Source organism: Equus quagga, chromosome 1 (genome assembly GCF_021613505.1).
Source record: "Equus quagga isolate Etosha38 chromosome 1, UCLA_HA_Equagga_1.0, whole genome shotgun sequence".
NCBI classification, from domain to species: Eukaryota; Metazoa; Chordata; class Mammalia; order Perissodactyla; family Equidae; genus Equus; species Equus quagga.
In genome coordinates, this window is record NC_060267.1 from 172,641,695 (window position 1) to 172,662,985 (window position 21,291).

At 42.8% G+C, this 21,291-nt stretch overlaps 1 protein-coding gene across 1 annotated transcript; it reads left to right on the top strand.

The window, feature by feature from the left end:
* Positions 1-7,488: 7,488 nt before the first annotated feature.
* MRPS22 (mitochondrial ribosomal protein S22) lies at positions 7,489-20,893 on the top strand. Its single transcript, XM_046655356.1, has 8 exons — positions 7,489-7,674; positions 13,751-13,914; positions 15,003-15,167; positions 17,335-17,478; positions 17,792-17,875; positions 18,935-19,080; positions 20,194-20,302; positions 20,759-20,893. The coding sequence occupies exons 1-8, from the start codon at positions 7,503-7,505 to the stop codon at positions 20,852-20,854; spliced, it is 1,080 nt and encodes a 359-aa protein (XP_046511312.1). The 5' UTR covers positions 7,489-7,502; the 3' UTR covers positions 20,855-20,893.
* Positions 20,894-21,291: the final 398 nt, after the last annotated feature.

Genomic DNA, 21,291 nt, shown 5'->3' on the forward strand with positions numbered 1-21,291 from the left:
ATGTCTTAAATGCATATGACTAAATGAAAAAAGCCAGTCTGAAAAGGCCACATACTGTATGATTCTAACTATATGATGTTCTGGAAAAAGCAAAACTATGGTGATAGTAAAAGGATCTGTGGTTGCCAGGGGTTCAGAAGAGGAGGAAGAGATAAATAAGGGGAGCACAGGGCATTTTTAGGGCAGTGAACCTATTTTGAATGATACTGTAATGGTGGAGGCATGACATTATGCAGTTGTCCAAATCTATAGAACTGTACAACACAAAGAGTGAGCCCTAATGTAAACTAGGGATATTAATTAAAAAAGAAAAAGTGTCAAGATTGGTTCATCAGTGGTAACAAATGTAAAACATTAATAATAGGTGAAACTCTGGGGAGAGGGTATATGAGAACTCTCTGGACTTTCTGCTCAATTTTTCTGTAAACCTAAAACTGTTCTAAAAAAATTGTCTATTTAAAAAGATAATTGACTGTTTAAACAAAAATAGTAACAATCAATTGTGGGGTTTGTAACACGTATATAAGTAAAATGTATGATAAAATAGCCTAAAGAGTGGAGGGAAAAAATAGAAGTATACTAATGTAAGGTTCTCATATGTGAAATGGTGCAATGTCACTTGAAAGTATGCTGTGTTATAGACATACACTATAAGTCCTAAAACAATCACTGAAATAAAAATATAATAAGCCAACAAAGGATATAAAGTGTATTATTAAAAAGTACCCAACTAATTTGGAAGAAAGCAGAAAAAGCGGGAAAAGAGATAATGAACAGTTTGGACAAACATAACCCAAATAGGTTTCTGGTCTGGCATGTCAGGAACTTGGAAGTCATCGGTCTATCCTAACAAATAAAAAGCCAACAAACTGAAAATCAACAGCCCTTCTTAGATCCGTCAGAGAAGCAAGATCACAGGGCAAACTGTTGTCCCCAAGACTGGAGAGACAGGTGGATACACAGAATCACAGCTTAGGGGAGCAGAAATCCAGGCACAGAAACCCTCTGCAGGAACCAGTACCCAGGTAGGAAAACCTAAAGTGTAATGAGCAAATTGCCCCATGTGGACAAGTATAAGGGTTAAAACTCAAGCGGCGGGGGCTGGCCCCGTGGCCCAGTGGTTAAGTTTGCGCGCTCCACTGCAGGCAGCCCAGTGTTTCGTTGGTTCGAATCCTTAGCGCAGACATGGCACTGCTCATCAAACCACGCTGAGGCAGCATCCCACATACCACAACTAGAAAGACCCACAACGAAGAATATACAACTATGTACCGGGGGGCTTTGGGGAGAAAAAGGAAAAAAATTAAATCTTTAAAAAAAAAAAAACTCAAGGGTCACCCAGTCATGGGGGACCCCCAGACTTTTGTGAGTTTTCCCTCCATGAGCTGGACCAGGTTCTCACAGTGAATATGGCAGAAAAATCCCCTCCCCTCGTGCTTCCTGCAGGGGAAGGGGGACAGTAACCATTTTGAAGTGAGCCAGAGCCTTATGGTCTTCTTAACAAGGTCTTCCCTCAAGAAAAACTATTTTACCAGACAGAGCCTAACCTGCTGGGGTTTTACCAGAGCCTAATTGACCTGGCGGAAGGAAAATACCCAACTCAGCCCCCGCTAGCTATGCTGTGGGGGTGGGAGGGAACTGAGAAGCATATGTGACATTCACACCCAGGAGCACAGGCTCATTCAAAGACTGAGAGCCAATCACAGGACTACAGAACACTTCCCCTTCCCCACACCCTACCACATCCCTAAAGGCCTGTTTATTGCAAGTCCTTTTACTCAGTATATCATGAAAAAATTACAAGGCATACTAAAAGGAAAAAAAAAAAGTTTGAAGAGAGAGAGCAGCATCAGAACCAGACTCAGATATGCAGGGATGTTGGAATTATCAGAAGATGAATTTAAAACAACTATGATCAATATGCTAAGGCCTCTAATGGGTAAATAGACAGCATGCAAGTATAGATGGGCAGTGTAAGAGAGAGAAATTCTAAAAAAGAATCAAAAAGACATACTAGAAATCAAAAAATCTGTAACAGAAGTGAAGAGTGCCTCTGATGAGCTCAGTAGTAGCTGATGGGGAAATTGTGATTTACTGAGGTAGCAAAGTCACAGGGGGTGAGGGGATCGGTCCGGCCACTCACTTCTCTGGATTGCTAATTCAAGTCAGTTCATTTCCATCTGAACTTTCTGCAGCCCTGGATGAGTTTTTTAGGAGACAGAACCAGTGAAACACAGCCAGGGTCCAAGATGAGATGAGACCAGAAGGATGGTGATGGTGATGATGACAGTGATAAAGCCAGTTACCACTTGATGGGCACTGACTGTGTGCCATTGCCGTTGCTTCACGTCTGTTAACCCTCACTCTGGTCCTCTGTGGAAGCTGTTATCATGCCATCTCGGAGAGGAGGAACTAAGGCGGTGAGCAGCAGGGGCTCATACGGCTAATGAGTTATGGAGTGAGAATTTGAACCCACATCTGTCTGATTCCAAAGCTCTTACCATTAAACTGCCCCCATTCCCAGGCCAATATACATGTGTAGACACATGCATGTTCCCCTGTATACTGACAAGGCCGTACACACACGTGCTCATTGTACACACATGTGTGTACATGCATACAAGGACACATATACATGCCCATACATATTTGAACACCACGCACATTCACATGCATACACAATGGCCAACCATATATACACATATGCATGCACGCACAAATGCCCCATGAAGACACGCACATGTATGGACACACATATTTGCACGACACGTACAGCCAAACACACACATACTTGTAAGCACACGTGCATACACACACACACACTTAGGGCACCCTGAGAACACACATTCTGCCCTTCCGGTTCTGGCTTCCCATCAGCAGCAACGAGTGCATCCCGCTGCTAGCCTCTCCCAGCCCAGGCCCCAGGAACCTTCAAACACTGCCGTCCCGAGTCTGAAGTGAACTTACGCTCAGGCCCCTGATCTGGGACTGCATGCAAGTCAGGACAATCAGATGCATCACATTTTCTTGTGAAAGAAATTTCTGACAGGCTTAGAAATACCGGCTCTCAGTCCAAAGGACTTCCTGAGTCCAGATCGAACTGAAAAATAACCTTGTGACAGACCACCCGGTTCTGAGCTGATGAGAATTACTTTCAACCCAGGCCAGCTTGTCCCTCAGACAAAATGTTCCACATACCAAACCTGACAGCAGCCAGCTCTCGGGAGCAGGGAGCCAAGCGTCGGCTCTTGTAGATTGTATCCCCGATGGCTGTGACGTGGGGTCATTGCTCTTGGCCTGCATCACTGTGGGGGCATCCGGGATGGCAGGGAGGAGCCAGCCTCGATGCCTCTGACATTTACATCCATGTGCTATAGGACAGAGTCTGCCTATCATTCCAGACAGGTGTAGCCTTAGCCTCTGGCAATCATTTTTGTTTTGAGTGCTCAGTTTGGGGTGGAATTTAGTTCAGTGGGCACTGTCACAAGAAAAGAGACAGAGTGTCATGCAGAAAACTGGAGATAAACTGATAACTCCAGGGCTGGAGCAGCTGACTCATCCACCCCACTGTCTCATGGTGGAGGACAGTCTCCCTGCCTGCTCTTTTTTGGGCCACATTCTGGGCTTAGGAGAGAGTCTATATCTTTTCTGGAAGTCTCGGTGTTTTTCCTGACCACATGAAACACTCGTGGAACAGAACTTTGCCACTGTAACAGAGCTTTGCTGCCAGGGGCCCGAGTTTAGCCTTGTCTGTGTATTGAATAAACTGGGTGACCCTTAACTTTGGAGCCTCAGTTTATGCATATAGAAGATGGGAATATTGGTGCCTTCCCTGTCTACCTCACCAATTTGCCATGAAGACCAGCGGGATTAACGGGAAGACAGCAAACTCCAAGTGAGAGGGCTGTGCTTTGTTACATCTTGCAACATCCTCCCCGTTGCTCAAGGTTTTTCTGCTCAGATTCAGCCCTGCACAGGCTTGCAGGCACATCTTCAAATGTTTGGCATCTTCGTTTAAAACTGTCGGAAATAGCCTCCTGGCTTACAGTTCCTGGTTCGTCTTCTCCTGCACTGCTGCAGACTGTCCCACCACTTGGTGGGCTGGTGTTGCTTCAAGTTCTAGCATCACAGCGATGTGCACAGCCCCCAGCAGCTATTTCAAACGTCTTGTTCCTGCAGCTCCCAGCACAGCCCTACCTTTTCTCACCATTGCTTAGAGAAAAGAGGCAGAGAGGCAGGAAGGCCCTCTGATTCCCTCTCAAAACCTATGCGCACTCTACCTGCCTTTAACTCCTTGCCTCCTGGCACAAACGCCCTGTCCCATCAATGGCCGATGTCCCCACTCAGGATCTCATTCCCTGCAGCTTCCTTGGGAACCTCCCATCATCACTTGGCCCTACTCTCTTTACTTTTTCCCTTGCTACTGGTCCCTTCTCAGCAGACAAAGGGGCTTTGGCCAAGGAATTTTTGTCCATAGCAACATGGGAGATTGGACAAGAACAGAGGAAAAACACTCTGGGTGAGGACAGAAATGGGGCAGATGTGGTCCCTGGGGAATGCTTCAAAGATAAGGTTTTGAAGACTGTACAGAAGTTGCAAGGGTGTTGCTGGAGATTGCCAGAGTTCTTAGATTGTCCAGACTCACTCTTCTCCATCAGGCATTGTTCTTTGTCTCTCCATCCCTCTCTCTGACTTCTACTCCCACACTCTCATCTTGAAGAATTCTAAAAGCCCAGGGCAAAATCCCAGTCCCTTTAGGGAAACAATGATAAATTCAGATCCTGTAACATCACTGGCAGTTGGGTAATTGAAACATCATTATTCTTTTGTTTTATAGAAAATAAGACCCATTCTTGCTCTACAGAGCTGGTGATCCATCTCTCAGATTTGACTTGAGGAGTCCTACCACTAGATGCAGCCAGAGACTGTCAATCAGAGGCCAGCCCTCCACTCCCTAGGGATGAACAGCACCCACCCAGGCCAATCAGCTTCTCTCACCAGGAACCTGAGTTTGATGGAAAGCACATCGTTGGAACCATGGCATTCTGACAGCAGTCTCCTGGAGAGATTTCTCTTGAATTCCTTCCTCTGGGATCCCTGGAGCTTCCATCCTTCAAGTCCTTTCTGAAGCTAGGCTGTTCAGTCTTCCCTTTAACCCTGTGAGAAATTCAACATACTTCCCATCAATTCCATCTCTGTTTTAGTCAGGAAAGATTTCTGTTGCTTGCAACCAGAGAATCTTAACTGACAAATGTAACCCACTAAGCTCTTCCTCTGAAGATCTTCAGAGAGCCACTGACTTGCTGCAATATGACCTTCTTGCACCCCCTCTTTGAAACACCAAGCACAGATCCTGAAAGTACTTCATCCTCAAAGTCTGCAAGGTGAGTACTATCATTATACCCATTGTGCAGGTGAGGGACTGAGGCTCTGAAAGATGTGGGCATCTGCCCAAGGTTACAGCTGGAACTAGGAATCTTGGTTACTCCATGTCAGTAAGACTTAGTTTAGCCCAAGTAAAGGAAGTCAATGAAAAGAAAATGGGAGAATCTCCAACTAAGATAGCAGCTTTCTCTATCTCTCTCTTTCTCAAACCTTGTAGTCTGCCATCTCTGTTTCTGCTCTATTTTCCTGCCTTTCTCTGCAGACTGGTTTTCTCTGCTCATTCAGTAGTGAGCATATTGCTGAAAAAGGCTGCTCTAAACCTAACTCTAAACAGTTATTCACTGCAAGCTTCTGCCATCAGCTGCAGTTTCTGTGTTTCTTAGTTTGAAATATTGAGAGAAAATCTGCTTGGTGCTTGGACAGCTGGGGTAGGCTGAAAAATGTCCTTCCTTCCCAAAAGATATTTACCTCCTAATCCCTGGAACATGGGAATGTTACCTTATATGGTAACAAGGTCTTTGCAGAAGTAATTAAGTTAAAGATTTTAAAACAGGGAGAGTATCCTGGATTATCCAGGTGGACCGTAAATGCAATCACATATATCCTTATCATAGCGAGGCAAAGGGAGACTGGGTACAGACAGAAGAGAAGGTCATGTGAAGATGGAGGCAGAGACTGGAGTGATGCAGCCGTAAGCCAAGGAATGCCTGTAGTCACCAGAAGCTGGAAGAGACAAGAAAGAGATTCTTCCCTAGGGCCTCTGAGGGCAGCACAGCTCTGCTGATGCTTCAGTTTCGACCCAGTGATACTGACTGCAGATTACTGGCATCCAGAACTGTGAGAGAATAAATTCCTGTTGTTTTAAGCCGCCAAATTTGTTGTAATTTGCTACAGCAGCTACATAGAACTAATACAGCAGCCTATGGATTCATTCCTCCTGCATTAGGTATCCACCATTGCCCCATCAGTTCTGTCCGGGGGGATGTTAACAGGAAAAACATAGCCACTAAGGCCTATCCTCTCAGCAGTGGCTACAGGAGAGAAGTAGGTGGTCAATTCTCAGAGAGGGGAATGGGCTGGGAGACACTTGCATGCATCCCACTACCACTCTCTGACACTGGCTATCATGTAGGTGTCAGAGGAAGTGTTGGGAAGCGCAGGGCAGCACTCATGCCTGAATGCAGCACCAAGCCTAGGGCTCTCTCCTTCCCCACCCAAATAGGGAAAGAGTTCACAAACAGAGCTCTTACTGGGCAGTAGGGGAAGAGGTGAGGTTAGAAGATGAGTCTGCCTGTCCAGCTAATTCAAACAAGTGTTGACTTAACACCCTTCTTTAGCCAAGCCTTCGGATAAGTTCTTAGTACAGGCACCAACCGATAGTCTAGGGAAGGATAAGCCCTGCACGTCCTGGACAGCTGGGAAGAACACAACACGATCATTTAATCATTTAGTCATTTATTCAATATTTGAACCTCAAATGTAATATGTCCAAAACAGACGTTTTGCTGTGCACATAGATGTACCAGGCTAGGTGATATTATAACAAAATACAGAGAGTCATTGTCTTCATGGAGTGAGAAAAATAAGTAAGTAGATAAATGAGTAAAATAATCACAAATTTAGAAAAGGGCTATGAAGGACGAGAGTAAGGTTCTGAGACAGAGAATAAGGTATATGAGTCAATGTGGGATGGTGGTAGTGGTGGTCATCAGGGATTGGAATCAGGAGTTATATTTAAGGTGTGTGTCGAGGGGTTGTCTGTGAGAAGTTTGAATGGAGAAGTTGAATAGGCAATTAGATTTAAACCTGGGGCTAGGAGAAGTTTGGGCAGGAAATGGAATTTGTTATTTAGACGCATGGAAACGAAAGAAAAGTCCAGGAAAAAGAGCACATAGGGAAGGTGGTGTGAGTTCTACCTTTGGCTCTACGCACAGAGAAGAACATGAACACCTAGGTGTGAACAAGCGGTTTACAAGAAACTATAAAAGTCCTAGAAATTGCGTCGCTTCCGGCTCCCTCTTCCCTCATCTAGACTACATTTCCCAGAATGCCATACAAACCGCGCGAGACCCGGAATCGCTTCCAGCCCCTTCCGGCACAAGCGGCCCCTGGATAACATGGCGACCTGCGGAGTGTCTGTTTCCCTGCGGAGCCTCCTGACGGGTTCTCGGGGCACAGAACGGGTGTGTTTCCGGGCCCGAGCTCGGCCCTTGCCCGGCGCCCTGCTCCAGCCGCTGCCCGCGCCCTGCGGGGCGGGAATGCCATGCCGTCGGCTCTGCTCCGCGGCCGGTAAGTGACTTGCCACACGGCCGCTGGAGCTTTCTCCGGGGACACCGAGAGCTGTGGTGGGCTGGCGAGACGCCTGCGGAGCCCTGGCTCTCCCCGCGGCGCGCCCCTGGGCCCAGCCGGCTCTCCCCTGGACCTGCACGGGCTGTCTTCGCCGCGTTTGCTCGTTCGTTCCCTCCCTTAGCCTGCATTGCTCCGCTCTGGGCAAAGCGCCGTGCTAGGTTTAGGGGCTAGGACCCGGGTTTTTCCCTGAGGGTGGTGGCCTTGCAGAGGGACCCGGGCTGTGATAGGAGAACGCACGTAAGAGCGGCACTCTGACTAGGTCGGAAGGGCAGGGAAGGGTTCCTGGGAGATAGGACCAAAGCGGAGACCTGGTTAACCAGGCTAGGGAGAAAAGGAGAAGCATTCCAAGCAGAGGAAGCAGCCTAAGCAAAAGTCAAAATCATAGGGCTTTGGGAACCCATTTCAAAGGCAGGCTTGATGAGGCTTGGTTATGACTTTGGATGCAAATTTAAAAGGAGAGTGCTGCTTCTCAAATTTTTGGCTTGAGAGGAGAGTGGTCCTGTTTATACCAAGAGAGAAAAGATTAATTGTAGGAACACTTTTTGGGGGGGAGGTAAAGGAGGGGTAGTTGGGAAGAAAAGGCAGGAGTAGATGAGGTGAAGAGATGGGAAGAGAGACAGAATTAAACGTCTGTTTTGGACATGTTACATTTGAGGTGCCTTTGAGGTTCAAATGGAGGTATCCAGTATGTAGTTACGTATAGATTGAGAAACACTGGGGTAAGAATGGTGACTGAAGCTGGGGGAATGGGTGAGATTGTCCGAGGAGACAGTGGTGCTGAGCGCCTGATGTGTACCGGGCACTATGAGGGACCGGGAGTGCTAGAGATGAGTTCAAGACAGGGTTCTGGCCTGGAGGGAGCGCATCGTCTAGTGGGGACACACTGAAGTTAGCAGACCACCTTACCTTTCTGTCTAAATGATACTGGAATCCATTGGTAAGTTTTAAGCATGGGAGTGATCTTGATTACATTTTCTTTAATGTAAAGAATTTTTCCCCCTCAGTTTTCTTGAGATATAATTGGCATACAGCAGTGTACAAGTTGTACAGCATAATGATTTGACTTACATATATCTTAAATTATGACTACAATAAGTTTAATTAACAGCCATGCTCTCATACAGATACAAAAAAGAAAAAGAAAAAACTTTTTTTAATGTGATGAGAACTCTCAGGATTTACTCTCTTAACTTTCATTATAGCATACAGCCGTGTTAATTATAGTCATCATGTTGTACATTACATCCCTAGCACTTATTTATCTTATAACTGGAAGTTTGTACCTTTTGACCACCTTCATCCAATTTATCCCCCTTCCCCCTGCCTCTGGTAACCACAAATCTGATCTTTTTTTTCTATGAGTTTGGCTTTTTTTTTTTTTAATCCCACATATAAGTGAGCTCATGCAGTATTTGTCTTTCTTTGTCTGACTGACTTCACTTAGCATACTGCCCTCAGGGGCCATCCATGGTATCACCAATAAGAGGATTTCCTTGTCTTCTATGGCTACGTAATGTTCCATTGTATATATATACACCACATGTCTTTACCCAGTCATCCATCGATGGACACTTAGGCTGTTTCCATGTCTTGGCTGTTGTGGATAACGCTGCACTGAACATGGGGTGTAGATATCTCTTCAACATAGTGTTTTTGTTTCTTTCAGATGTATTCCCAGAAGTGGAATTACCGGATCATATTTTAATTGTTTGAGGAACCTTCGTACTGTTTTCCACAGTAGCTGTGCAGGTTTACAGTCCCACCATCATTGCACATTTTCTCCACATCCTCGCCAGCATTTATCATCTTGTCTTTTTGATGCTAGGCCTTCTAACAGGCATGAGGTGATACCTCATTGTGTTTTGATTTGCATTTCCCTGATGATTAGTGACGTTAAGCATCTTTTCATGTACCTGTTGGCCATTCATGTATCTTCTTTGGAAAAATTTGTATTCAGGTCCTTTGCCCATTTTTTAGTTGGATTATTTGTTTTTTGGCTATTGAGTTGTATGAGTTCTTTATATATATTGAATATTAACCCCTTATTGGATATATGATTTGCAAACATTTTTTCCTGTTCTGTAGGTTGTCTTTTCATTTTGCTGATTTTTTTTTTTCTTTAAAGATTGGCACCTGAGTTAACAACTGTGGCCAATCTTTTTTTTTTTCTTCTTCCAGGTTTATCTCTCCAAATCCCCCTGGTACATAGTTGTATATCTTAGTTGCAGGCCCTTCTAGTTGTGGCATGTGGGATGCTGCCTCAACGTGGCCTGACAAGCGGTGCCATGTCCACGCCCACAATACGAACCAGCGAAACGCTGAGCCGCTGCAGCAGAGCACGCAGACTTAACCACTCGGCCACGGGGCCGGCCCCTGCTGTTTGTTTCTTTTGTTGTGCAGAAGCTTTTTAGTTTGATGTAGTCCCACTTGTTTATTTTTTATTTTCGTTGCTTGTGCTTTAGGTGTCATACCCAGCATATCATGCCAAGACTGATGTTAAGGATTTTACTGCCTATGTTTTCTTCTAGGAGTTTTATGGTTTCTGGTGTTACATTTAAGTCTTTAATCTATTTCCAGTTAAGTTTTGTGAGTGGTGTAAGATAGGTGTCTAGTTTGATTCTTTTACATGTGACTATCCAGTTTTCCCAGCACCATTTGTTGAAGAGACTGTTTTTTCTCCTTTGACTATTCTTGGCACCCTTGTCAGATATTAGTTGACTATATATGTGTGGGTTTATTTCTGGGCTCTCAATTCTATTCTATTGATCTGTGTGTCTGTGTTTATGCCAGTACCATACTGTTTTGATTGCTATAGCTTTAAACTATAGCTTGCAATCAGGAAGTATGATGCCTCCTGCTTAGTTCTTTCTCAGGATTGCTTTGGCTACTTAGGGTCTTTTGTGGTTTCCTGTAAATTTTAGGATTGTTTTTTCTACTTCTGTAAAAAATGTCATGGGAGTCTTGATAGGGATTGCATTGAATCTATAGATGACTTTGGGTAGTATGGACATTTTAACAATATTAATTCTTCCAATTCATGAACATGGGATACGTTTCCATTTATTTGTGTCTTCTTCCATTTCTTTCATCAGTTTCTTGTAGTTTTCAGTATAGAGGTCTTTCACCTCCTTGGTTAAATTTATTCCTAAGTATTTTATTGTTTTTGATGCTATTGTAAGTGTGATCATTATTTCTTTTTCAGATAATTCATTGTTAGTGTATAGAAATGCTGTTGGGTTTTGTATGTTAATTTTGTAGCCTGCAACTTTATTGAATTTGTTGATTAGATCTAACAGGGTTTTAGTGGAGTCTTTAGGAATTTCTACATATGTCATGTCATCTGCAAATAGACAATTTTACTTCTTCCTTTCCAATTCTCATGCCTTTTCTTTTTTTTTTGCCTGATTGCTTTTGCTAGGATTTCCAATACTATGTTGAATAGGAGTGGCAAGAGTGTACATTCTTGTCTTGTTCCTGATCTTAGAGGAAAGGCTTTTGATCTTTCACCATTGAGTATGATGTTAGCTGTGGGTTTTTCGTATATGGTCATTATTATGTTGAGGTACGTTCCTTCTACACCTAATTTGTTAAGAGTTTTAACATGAACGGATGTTGAATTTTGTCAAATCCTTTTTTTGTATCTATTGAAATGATCATATGATTTTTTTCCTTTTATTCTATTAATATGATATATCACGGTTATTGATTTGAGTATGTTTGAACCATCCTTGCATCCCAGGAATAAATCTCACTTAATCATGGTGAATAATCTTTTTAATGTGCTACTGACTTCAGTTTGCTAGCATTATTGAGAATTTTTGCATCTATCTTCATCAGGGATATTGGCCTATAGTTTTCTTTTCTAGTAATATCCTTTTCTGGCTTTGGTATCAGGGTAATCCTGGCCTTGTAAAGTGAATTTGGGAGTGTTCACTCCTCTTTGATTTTTTTTTTGGGCGAGTTTGAGAAAGACTAGCTTAATTCTTCTTTATATGTTTGGTAAAATTCACCAGTGAAGCCGTCTGGTTCTGGGCTTTTCTTTGTTGGGAGATTTTTGATTACTGATTCAGTTTCCTTTTAATTGGTCTATTCGAGTTTTCTGTTTCTTCCTGATTCGGTCTTGGTAGGTAGTATGTTTCTAAGAATTTTTCCTTTTCTTCTAGTTTGTCCAGTTTCTTGGCATATCGTTGTTCATAGTAGCCTCTTATGATCCTTTGCATTTCTGTGGTATCAGCTGTAATGTCTCCTTTTTCATTTATAATTTTGTTGATTTGGGTCCTCTCTCTTTTTTTCTTGGTTAGTGTAGCTAAAGGTTTGTCGTTTATTTTTTCAAAGAACTAACTCTTAGTTTTGTTGAACTTTTCTGTTGTTTTGATTAATTTTTAAGAGATTACTCTGGTTCTGTGGAGAGTGGTCCACGATGGGGTCAGAATGGAGGCAGGGAGACCAGTTAGGAGGTTAAGGCAAGAGAGAAGGTTGGCCATGAGTAGGGTCGTGGCAGTGGGAAATGGAGGATTAAGGAGAGATTTATGAGGTGTAACAAGTAGTATGTTCGGTGTCAGTGTTCTTTTTTGTAAAATGGGGATAATCATAGTATTTATGGGGTTATTGTAAGGATTAAATGTGCTAAGTATATAAAGTACTTAGCTCAGTAAGTACTGGCACATAATAAATATCTAACAGATGGTCAGCTGGTATCATTACTATTATTATTTTACTGCTCTTGGCTAGATGTGGAGGGTAGAGGAGAAGTTAGAATGACTAAGGTTTCTGGCCCACAGGACCTATTGTATTGGATGGTGCTAGGATAGGGATTAGTAGGAAAAGGAGGTTGAGACAGGAGAAAGTTGATGGGTTCTGCTTGGCAGGATTGAAGTGCACGTGAGATGTCCATTGGGTAGTTGGATGGAAGATGATCTTGGCTGAAGATTCAGATTTTAGAATCTCCAGCATATAGAAGTAATAGAGGTTACTAGAGGCTAGGAGATCATCCATCAGGAATGTGAGAAGAGAGAAGGGTGTAGTTCAGAATCCTGAGGGACACCAACATTTATGGGACCAGCAGGGGAAGAGGTGGCTGGGAAGGGGGGCTTTTTTTTTTTAGTGGAAATGGAAATGGGGGCTAGGCAAACTGCATGAGGCAGAGCTGAGATCTGGGTGTACGCTCCTGTCCAAGGCTCTTCCGTGACACCACAGGGCCTCTGCAGTAGCAGATCCAGTGATCCAGGCCTCTCTTTCCCAGCAGCACCCCCTCAGCCTAGAGTCTCCTTCCCTTTTTTCTCTGCCCTACTCAGGTACCTAGTGAGCCGTCTTTGACCCTACCATGCCCTTTCTGCTCCCAGGCTCTGTTTACTTCCTGGCTCTTTAGTCACACAACCCCTCGTACCTCCCTGTATGTAGCATTTACACTGAGGAGCACCATGGTAGATCACAGTTGATACAGGCTCTACAATCAGATGAACTCTGGTGTTTTTTGAAAGATTGGCACCTGAGCTAACAACTGTTGCCAATTTGTTTTTTTTCTGCTTTATCTCCCCAAATCCCCCTGGTACGTAGTTGTATATCCTAGTTGCAGGTCCTTCTAGTTGTGGCATGAACCTTGTTTTAAATTGTGGCTCTACAACTTAATAGCCAGTTGTCTTTAGGCAGGCTCCAGTCTCCTCATTTATAAGACTGGAATATCAATAGCTAGTTTGTGGGTTCTTGTCAGCGTTCCTGAAAGTGTCTGCAGTGCCTGGCATGTGCGAGACAGCTCTGTAAGTGGCAACAACCGTTAGTAGTCGCAGCAGTATTACATGAAGTACTTCTTTCCTACTGCTTCCTCCACTAGACTTTGAGTGCCTTTTTGGCAGAAACTCTCCTTTTCTTAGTGAATGTTCAATAAATTTTAAGTGAAGGAATGAGTAGACATTGTGTTAATCGTTTTTATTGTTGACTTTTGACTCTTTTGTATTTAGAGGTCTTGTTGGCTTGTCATTTTTGCCATCTTCTTATATACTGAAACCCATTTTCACAGAATCTGGTAGCTCACAGATCAAGAAACCTACATTTATGGATGAGGAAGTCCAAACCATACTCATCAAGATGACAGGCTTGAATTTGCAGAAGGTTTTTAAGCCAGCTATACAAGAACTGAAGCCACCAACCTATAAGCTAATGACCCAGGCACAGCTGGAAGAGGTATGTCAGTGCAGGAATATTGGTAGAATACCTTCCTTTAAAGGGTTAAACAAGATTTCCAGAGGCCGCTCCAGATGCTGATAGCTGCTCTTCCACAGCTACGAGGGCGTGTTCAGGCACAGAACCGAGAAAAGAAAAGAAAGGTGAGCAGCCAGGCAGAAAGGAGCAGAGAGCATGACCAAAATCAGGCAGGCCAGGGCATGTGGGTCAGCTCTGGGTGTCCAAGCAGAGCCTTCTGCTCCAAAACCAGCGTGAGCATCCTTCTTTTTGTCCTGCCTGCTCCAGCTTCCCTCCTGGAGAAACATCTGCTGTGAGCTGCTTTGAGGCTGAAGCTTTGGTGAGATTATGAGATCTTGCTGAACAGCATCCTACTCCAGGCACCAGTGTCCTCCTGGAGTCGTGGGTATTGAGTGCTTTGTGGAAAACGCTTTGATGTATGAATATGTGAAGCATTATTGCTCTAATTCAAAAGTTATTTATAGTCATAGCAAAAACTCAAATATCCAATAGTGTATCACACGAAGACTGAGTCCCCCTTTCACCGCCCAGAGGTAATCACTGTTGACAGAATGGCATGGAGGGTGTGGGCGGTGGTGAGGAGCGTGGGCTCTGGAGTGGAGCTGCCTGGGTTCAAATCCCAGTGCTTCCTAGCAGTTTACTTAACATTTTTGTGCCTCTATTTTCCCTCTGATAAAATGAGATAACAATAGCACCTAGCTCTCATGGTAATTGTGGACATTAAATGAGCTAGATACGTTCAGAGTATTTGAACGATATTTGGCACGTAGTAAGCACCCAATAAACGAAACCCTTTATCTATTTGAAGCAGCTCTTGTGTGCCCTGGCTCTGTCTCAGAGCGTTCCTTTGCTGTTTTGAGACTGGTCGAGCCTGTAGCCGGTGTTCTCAGTCACACCAGAGGCAAGGGCCAGGGTCCAGGATCCCGAGTCTCGCTTTTCACTCACTGATTCATGGCTACAGCTCCTTCTCTTTGCAGTCCTTAGCATTTTTGATTAGTATCTCCTTTGTCAGATGGTCCTTTTGGTCTGTAACCCTGTGGCATTCCTTAAAAAATATTTTATTTCATTAGGCTACAAGACAGGCAGTTGAGGCAGCTAAAGTACGATTAAAAATGCCACCAGTTCTGGAAGAGCGAGCGCCAATAAATGACGTGTTAGCTGAAGATAAGATTTTGGAAGGAACAGAAACAGCCAAATACGTGTTTACTGATATATCATACAGCATACCACACCGGGTGAGTATACCTCTCATCGCAAAGTGATCTTTATGTGGAGATGGGCCTGGGACAAGGTTTTAGCATCATGTGACCCAGCTGTCTGAATCTTCCACACCAGAATTCCTGTGACTGGGTGAGATCCTTCTAGAAGATTAGCATAAGGAAGAAGAGAGCTGCAGACCAGCCCCACATCATCATCTTACCATATCCCTACAGATTATGCACCCAGTATATTCCAGATTAACTCCAAGACTAGAGGCAGGTGTGCTGAGATAGAACGAGGGCTTTACAGACAGACACCCACACTCAAACCACAAACAGGCAGAGATCTTAAGGCAGTGGGAGAAGGGGGATTCTTTCTGTCCAAGTTAGACTGACTGACTGAGCTGAAGCTTTCTGAGAAGATGAAGAGTTTCTTTCCTGTAAATTCTTGATGATGCCAAAAAACCCACACTTCCCAAAGGATTTTCACTTTTCAGAATTTGCACAAAGAATGGCAGATATCCCCAGGTAACTTTCAGACAGCACTGCTGCTTCTGTGGGAGTTTTTCTTCTCTAGCTCTTCTTCCCTTGATTGCCAGTTCCAGGAGAACACTCTGGCACTTAGAAAATACATGTTTTGTGTTTGAACCTTTTCAAGTAAAGGGTAAAAAGAGAATAATTTACAGTTCAGCCCACAAAATGCAGAAGAATTCTGTATAATGCTATGGTTGAGAGAAGGGCCACCCCATATTAATCTCTTTATCATAAATAATGGTTAGAAGACATGATTTGAGCAATGTGCATGTCTATATATCAACTGCCTGTATACCTGACATAATGAACAAGGATCACAGAGTTTCATTTTAATTAGAATTTTTGCTTGGGGTGCTTTACTCATGTTTGCAGTGCTGTGAAGGCTGGTTGTGGGAGGATTCTATAACCTGAAAGGGAGAAGGGAACTTGGAATTCAAATTACCAAAATCCTTTTGAGGAACAATTGTGTTATTTTGGCATTTGCTGGTTCTTTTCCTATTTGCACTACTTGATGAAAGTTTTAATTATATTATCCTCAAAACTCTTATACCTCTGAAAAGTCAGTACATTAATCAGATGTGTATCAATTAGCTGCTATGTGCAAAGCTCTGTGTAAGTCACTCCAGGTGTTGCAAAGAATTATAATCCACAGTTCCTGTCCTTTTCGAGTTTTATAACAATATCTGAGAGGTGTCAGGAACCTTGCACATGATAAATAGCCAGTTGAGTGGTACAAACAGTGAGTGGAATTCAGAGGAAGTGATCCTGAGTCCTGGGATGTGGCAGTCGGAAGAGTGAAGAGGCTAGAGGCAGGTGGACTGGTCAGTTTCTCTGACACATTTACGTCTCATGCCAGTATGAGGAATCATAAACCCCACATTCTTGGGTTTGTTCCTTTTATCCCAGGGACTTTATTATTATTTTTTTACAAATTTTTTTATTGAAGTATAGTTGACATACAAATATCCTATTAGTTTCAGGTGTGATTAGTTTCATAGTGATTCAGTATTTATATACATTATGAAATGATCACCACGGTAAGTCTAGTTACCATCTGTCACCATACAAAGTTATTAGCATATTATTGACTGTATTCCCTATGCTGTACATTACATCCCCATGACTTCCTAATTTTCTAACTGAAGTTTGTACCTCTTAATCCCCTTCACTTATTTCGCCAACCCCCTCTCCACTCTGATAACCACCAGTTTGTTTCCTGTATCTATGTATCCCAGGGACTTGAAAAGTGGATCATAAAGTGAGTCATAAGAGAGACTCTGGGATGGGGAAGTGAAACAATTTGGAAAGGCCTTACAGCACTTCTTTCCACTGAAATGGACTTTGATGAATCTCAGATCAGCTTTTTTTAGTTGAACCATGTTATATATTGAACCCACTTTAGGACCATAGTTGGCACTTAGTAAATACTTTCGTTTTAGATTTCTGATGGTCAGAAGCACAGCAGTGATTAGTAAAGGAAGTATCAAATCTTGCCAAGTCTCTGCGGTTTAAAATTATCATTGAAATCATACATGTGATTCCATGTTACTTTGCCCAGTTGCATTTTATATTGTTGATTGCAAATTATTTTTATAATAGTGCTTAGTGGAACACTGGAACTAAAAATAAGTCCTCACAAACTCATCCTTGATTATGTTTTCTATTTCAGGAACGTTTTATTGTCGTCAGAGAACCAAGTGGCACACTACGCAAAGCCTCTTGGGAAGAACGGGACAGGATGATACAAGTTTATTTCCCAAAGGAAGGTCGCAGAGTTTTAACACCAATAATTTTCAAGGAGGAAAATCTTAAGGTAAGGTGACTGGTTTCAGAGTCAGTGGTGATGGTTTCTTTGTTAAATCAGTTGGCTCTGATGCTGCTGGGCATTTTGCTTTGATAAACACAGGTAAATGTCTAATGATTAACTAGGATTATCTGTCTTGTAACTGGCTTAGCTGGGACTGAATCCAGGTGTGACAATTACAAAGCCTGTGGTACTTGTGCACGCTTCTTGATGGGCACAGATGGGGCCTGTGTGGAGATGGGGAGGCCTGTCACGGCATCAGAAGAGGTGTTGAACTTTGGTTTTCCTTTCATCTAATTCCTACTCTGCTGTTTGCTTTTAGACAATGTACAGTCAGGACCGGCATGTTGATGTCCTTAATCTCTGTGTTGCCCAGTTTGAGCCAGATTCTGCTGAATATATCAAAGTGAGTATATTTTATAGTTTCTAAATTATGGGCTTTAAGTATGGTTATGAGTAAGATTTTTAATCTAGCACAATGAGTTAGGTTATAAGCTTTGATACAGGGGAAAGAGAAGGGAAATACTTGAATACCTCTTGAGTACCTGATATGTATACCAGATAGATATTTTATCCCCACAACCACCTCTGAGTTAAGGATGAGAGAATTTAAGCTTGGAGAGTTAAGTAGCTTGCTGAAAGTTGTACAGCTAGTAAGTGGTAGAGTTAGGACCCAAACTTGATGGCAAAGCCTGTCCTCTTTTCAATTTATCACACAGGAACAAAGTTATTTACCAGAATTTCCCAAAACGCAATGAATGTGTCTTACAGTTCAATTTAATAAATAATCATGTAGTACCTTCCATGTGTAACGTATTATTGTGGATAGTATAGGTGATGACAGGAACTAGGATAGGGTGTGCTGTGTTTTATATAGAGGGGAGTGGTTTAAGATTAAGCTAGAAAGGTAGATGGGGCCATATCATGGGTGACCTGAGATGCTAGGCTGAGGAATCTGGACTTCAACCAGCAGGCCTTTGAAAGCCTTTTAAACACAGGAATGCCCTCATCAAAGTCCTTATTTGGAAAGATCAATCTGGAAGGAGAACTGAAGGGACATTAGTTAATAAGATGGAATAGGGGTAGTTGATGGGCTAGGAGAAAAGGGGAGGAGTAAAAGAACATTCTTGATTTCTTTTTTCCCCCCAGTGACCAAGAAATGGTGGTCCGTTGTTTCCAGTGGTCTATAAGTATGTCATAGGTACTTCATAGATAATGCTTGGCTGCTGAAAAGTAGTTGATATGGCTGTAAATGTTCGACAGACTTGTTCCAGGCTGCACGTACTTCTACAGTGGAAGGCTGGTCTAAATCGAACCTATTCGTTAATGATAGCGGAGGCAGGTCTTAAGGAGACCTAGTTCCACTGATAACTTTCCTGCGCAGCACTCGTGCTAGCATAGTATATCCAGTAATGCTGCTCACTTCTTTTTTCATGTTTCTGAAAACTGCGTTTTATGTGGCTAGATTCACCATCAGACCTACGAAGATATAGATAAACATGGAAAGTATGACCTTTTACGTTCAACAAGACATTTTGGTGGAATGGCTTGGTATTTTGTAAATAAAAAAAGGATTGATGGTTTACTGATTGACCAGATTCAGAGAGATTTGTAAGTATGATCTCAGCAGGTAAAATAAATTCTTACTACCGTCACAGTAAATCTGTATTTAAGCTATGTTATTTTCCCAGTGGTAACATTATATTGTCGAGTGATAGATAGCTTTCACTAACCTCAGTTCAGGTCACAGGAAAGCAGGGAAGGTTGAAGAGTGATAGCTGAGGGAGGAGTGAATAGGGTGTCCTCACCCCCAACTAGAAGTCAGTAGCTCACTAAGTGTATACAGCAGAACTCAAAAGCACAAGCATTTTCTGGAAGCGTTATTTTTATATGTCCTCTCAGCTTTGGTAGGCAAGTGGTAGGAAGGTGTTGACTGTGTGAGAAGATAGTGATGGTTTGGAGAAGGCTAGGGAAGTTTTAATGTTGATAAAAATTGTTTCTAGGGTTCCAAAAAGGTAAATACAAACCAGAAGAATTGAATTCTCTTTCTGGCTTCATCAAAGAGTTGTGTGACACTAAAGTTAGATGGCCGAAGTAGAACCTGACTCGTCTGATGTGTGTAATTTCAGATTTGCTTCACTAGGATGGTAATTTTTAACTAATGGGTTCCTATGAATAGACAAGTGGCCTGGGAGTCTTTCCTTAGACTGTTGTGGAGGCATTTATCTGTTAATTCGGAGTCTCAGTGAAAACATGTTAGGAGATGTCACTGCTACTGCACTTAAAGGCAGGTGGCTTTGAGCATCGCCATGACCACCAGCCTCTGGATTATGTAGGATGAAGGCATATTCTTACCCTCCGAGTTGGATTACATTATTATCTGCTGGTGAAGTGGGCTGACCTAGAAATCATCTACCATTAGGAATGCTGTTTCTGTGTCCAAAAAGAAAACAGCCACGTTTAGAATATATTCACTTTCATAAATTGGGCCCTGCCTATAGTGACTCCTGCCTACCTACCGCAGAGTAGGTGGGTGTGAAGCCTAAATTAGCCCATTTTCCTGAAAACGCCTTTGAAACAATAAAATGGAAGGCCTTTAAGAAAGTTTTTCTGGCCCTAAGAAAGTCTGAAATGTAATTTAGTTTTAAGATGGCACACGTTTTTATAGGACTGTGAAGCAAATGAAAAAAACCCCTCGATAACAGTTAAACTCTTTCACTGTAGAGTCGATGATGCCTCCAGCTTGGTCCAGCTGTATCACATTCTGTATCCAGACAGCCAGTCAGCTCAAGAGGCCAAGGAGCAGGCTGCTGAGGGATTACAATTAATTAAGGTAAAGGAACTTTTTTCACACTGCCTGTTGTCAAGTGCTAACTGAGTTGGGTAGTCTTCTAAAGTGGGTCATATTTAATGGTAACTAAACAGATTCGTGAATAGTGGTTTCTGTGGAACACTGTGGTCTCCACTCCGTGGAAACAGAGTGATTAGAGCCCTCATATTTCTTCAGCCTGGACGACAGAGACAGACGGGGTTGGGGAGCTACAGCTGGAGCCCAAGATGCTCAGCAGAGAGATGGTTTTGTGGATCTAGCTTCTATCCCAGTACTTTATGCAAACTGCAAAGCAGCTATAAAGCTTACAGGATAAAAACAACCAGTGATGAGATCCCGGGAGGAGTAGAGAGAAACTACAGTACCAAGCCTGATTTACTGGGATAATGAAGTCTCCAAACTGGAAACTTCAGTGTATGTTCTATTGCTTTACAACTTTTTTTTTTTTAATTTAAACAGGTCTTTGCAAAAACAGAAGCACAGAAGGGAGCATATATAGAATTAACACTGCAAGCTTATCAAGAAGCATTCATTAGCCATTCTGCAGCTTCCTGAAAATATTTTTTAAATAAATTTCATTTTATTAAATACTAACCAGCTTTCTCTGTTAATATTGAGCTGAATGCTTCAAAAATGTCAGAATTAAAAGGTAATGATTTGGAGTTCCCAATAAAATTGTTTTTTAAATAGTACAGAAATACAAAGAAAAATTTGTTACCCACTCACTTTCCTAGGCTACCAGGTGATGCGATCACTGCGAGGTATAATTCAGTGCCTGATTATGAAGTTGCCTAAGCAGACAAGAGCAGTGTAAAAAAGAAAAAACGTACTATAGCTTTTGTGTTACCAAACAGGCGAGGAGGTAATTTAAACAGCCCTGCTTAATGAGGTCAGGGGAGCTGGAATTTCAGACTCTGATTCCAGAGACAGGTAGCTACTAGACAAAATCAGGGCAAGGCACAAGAACCCAAGCTACACAGACTAAGGGGATT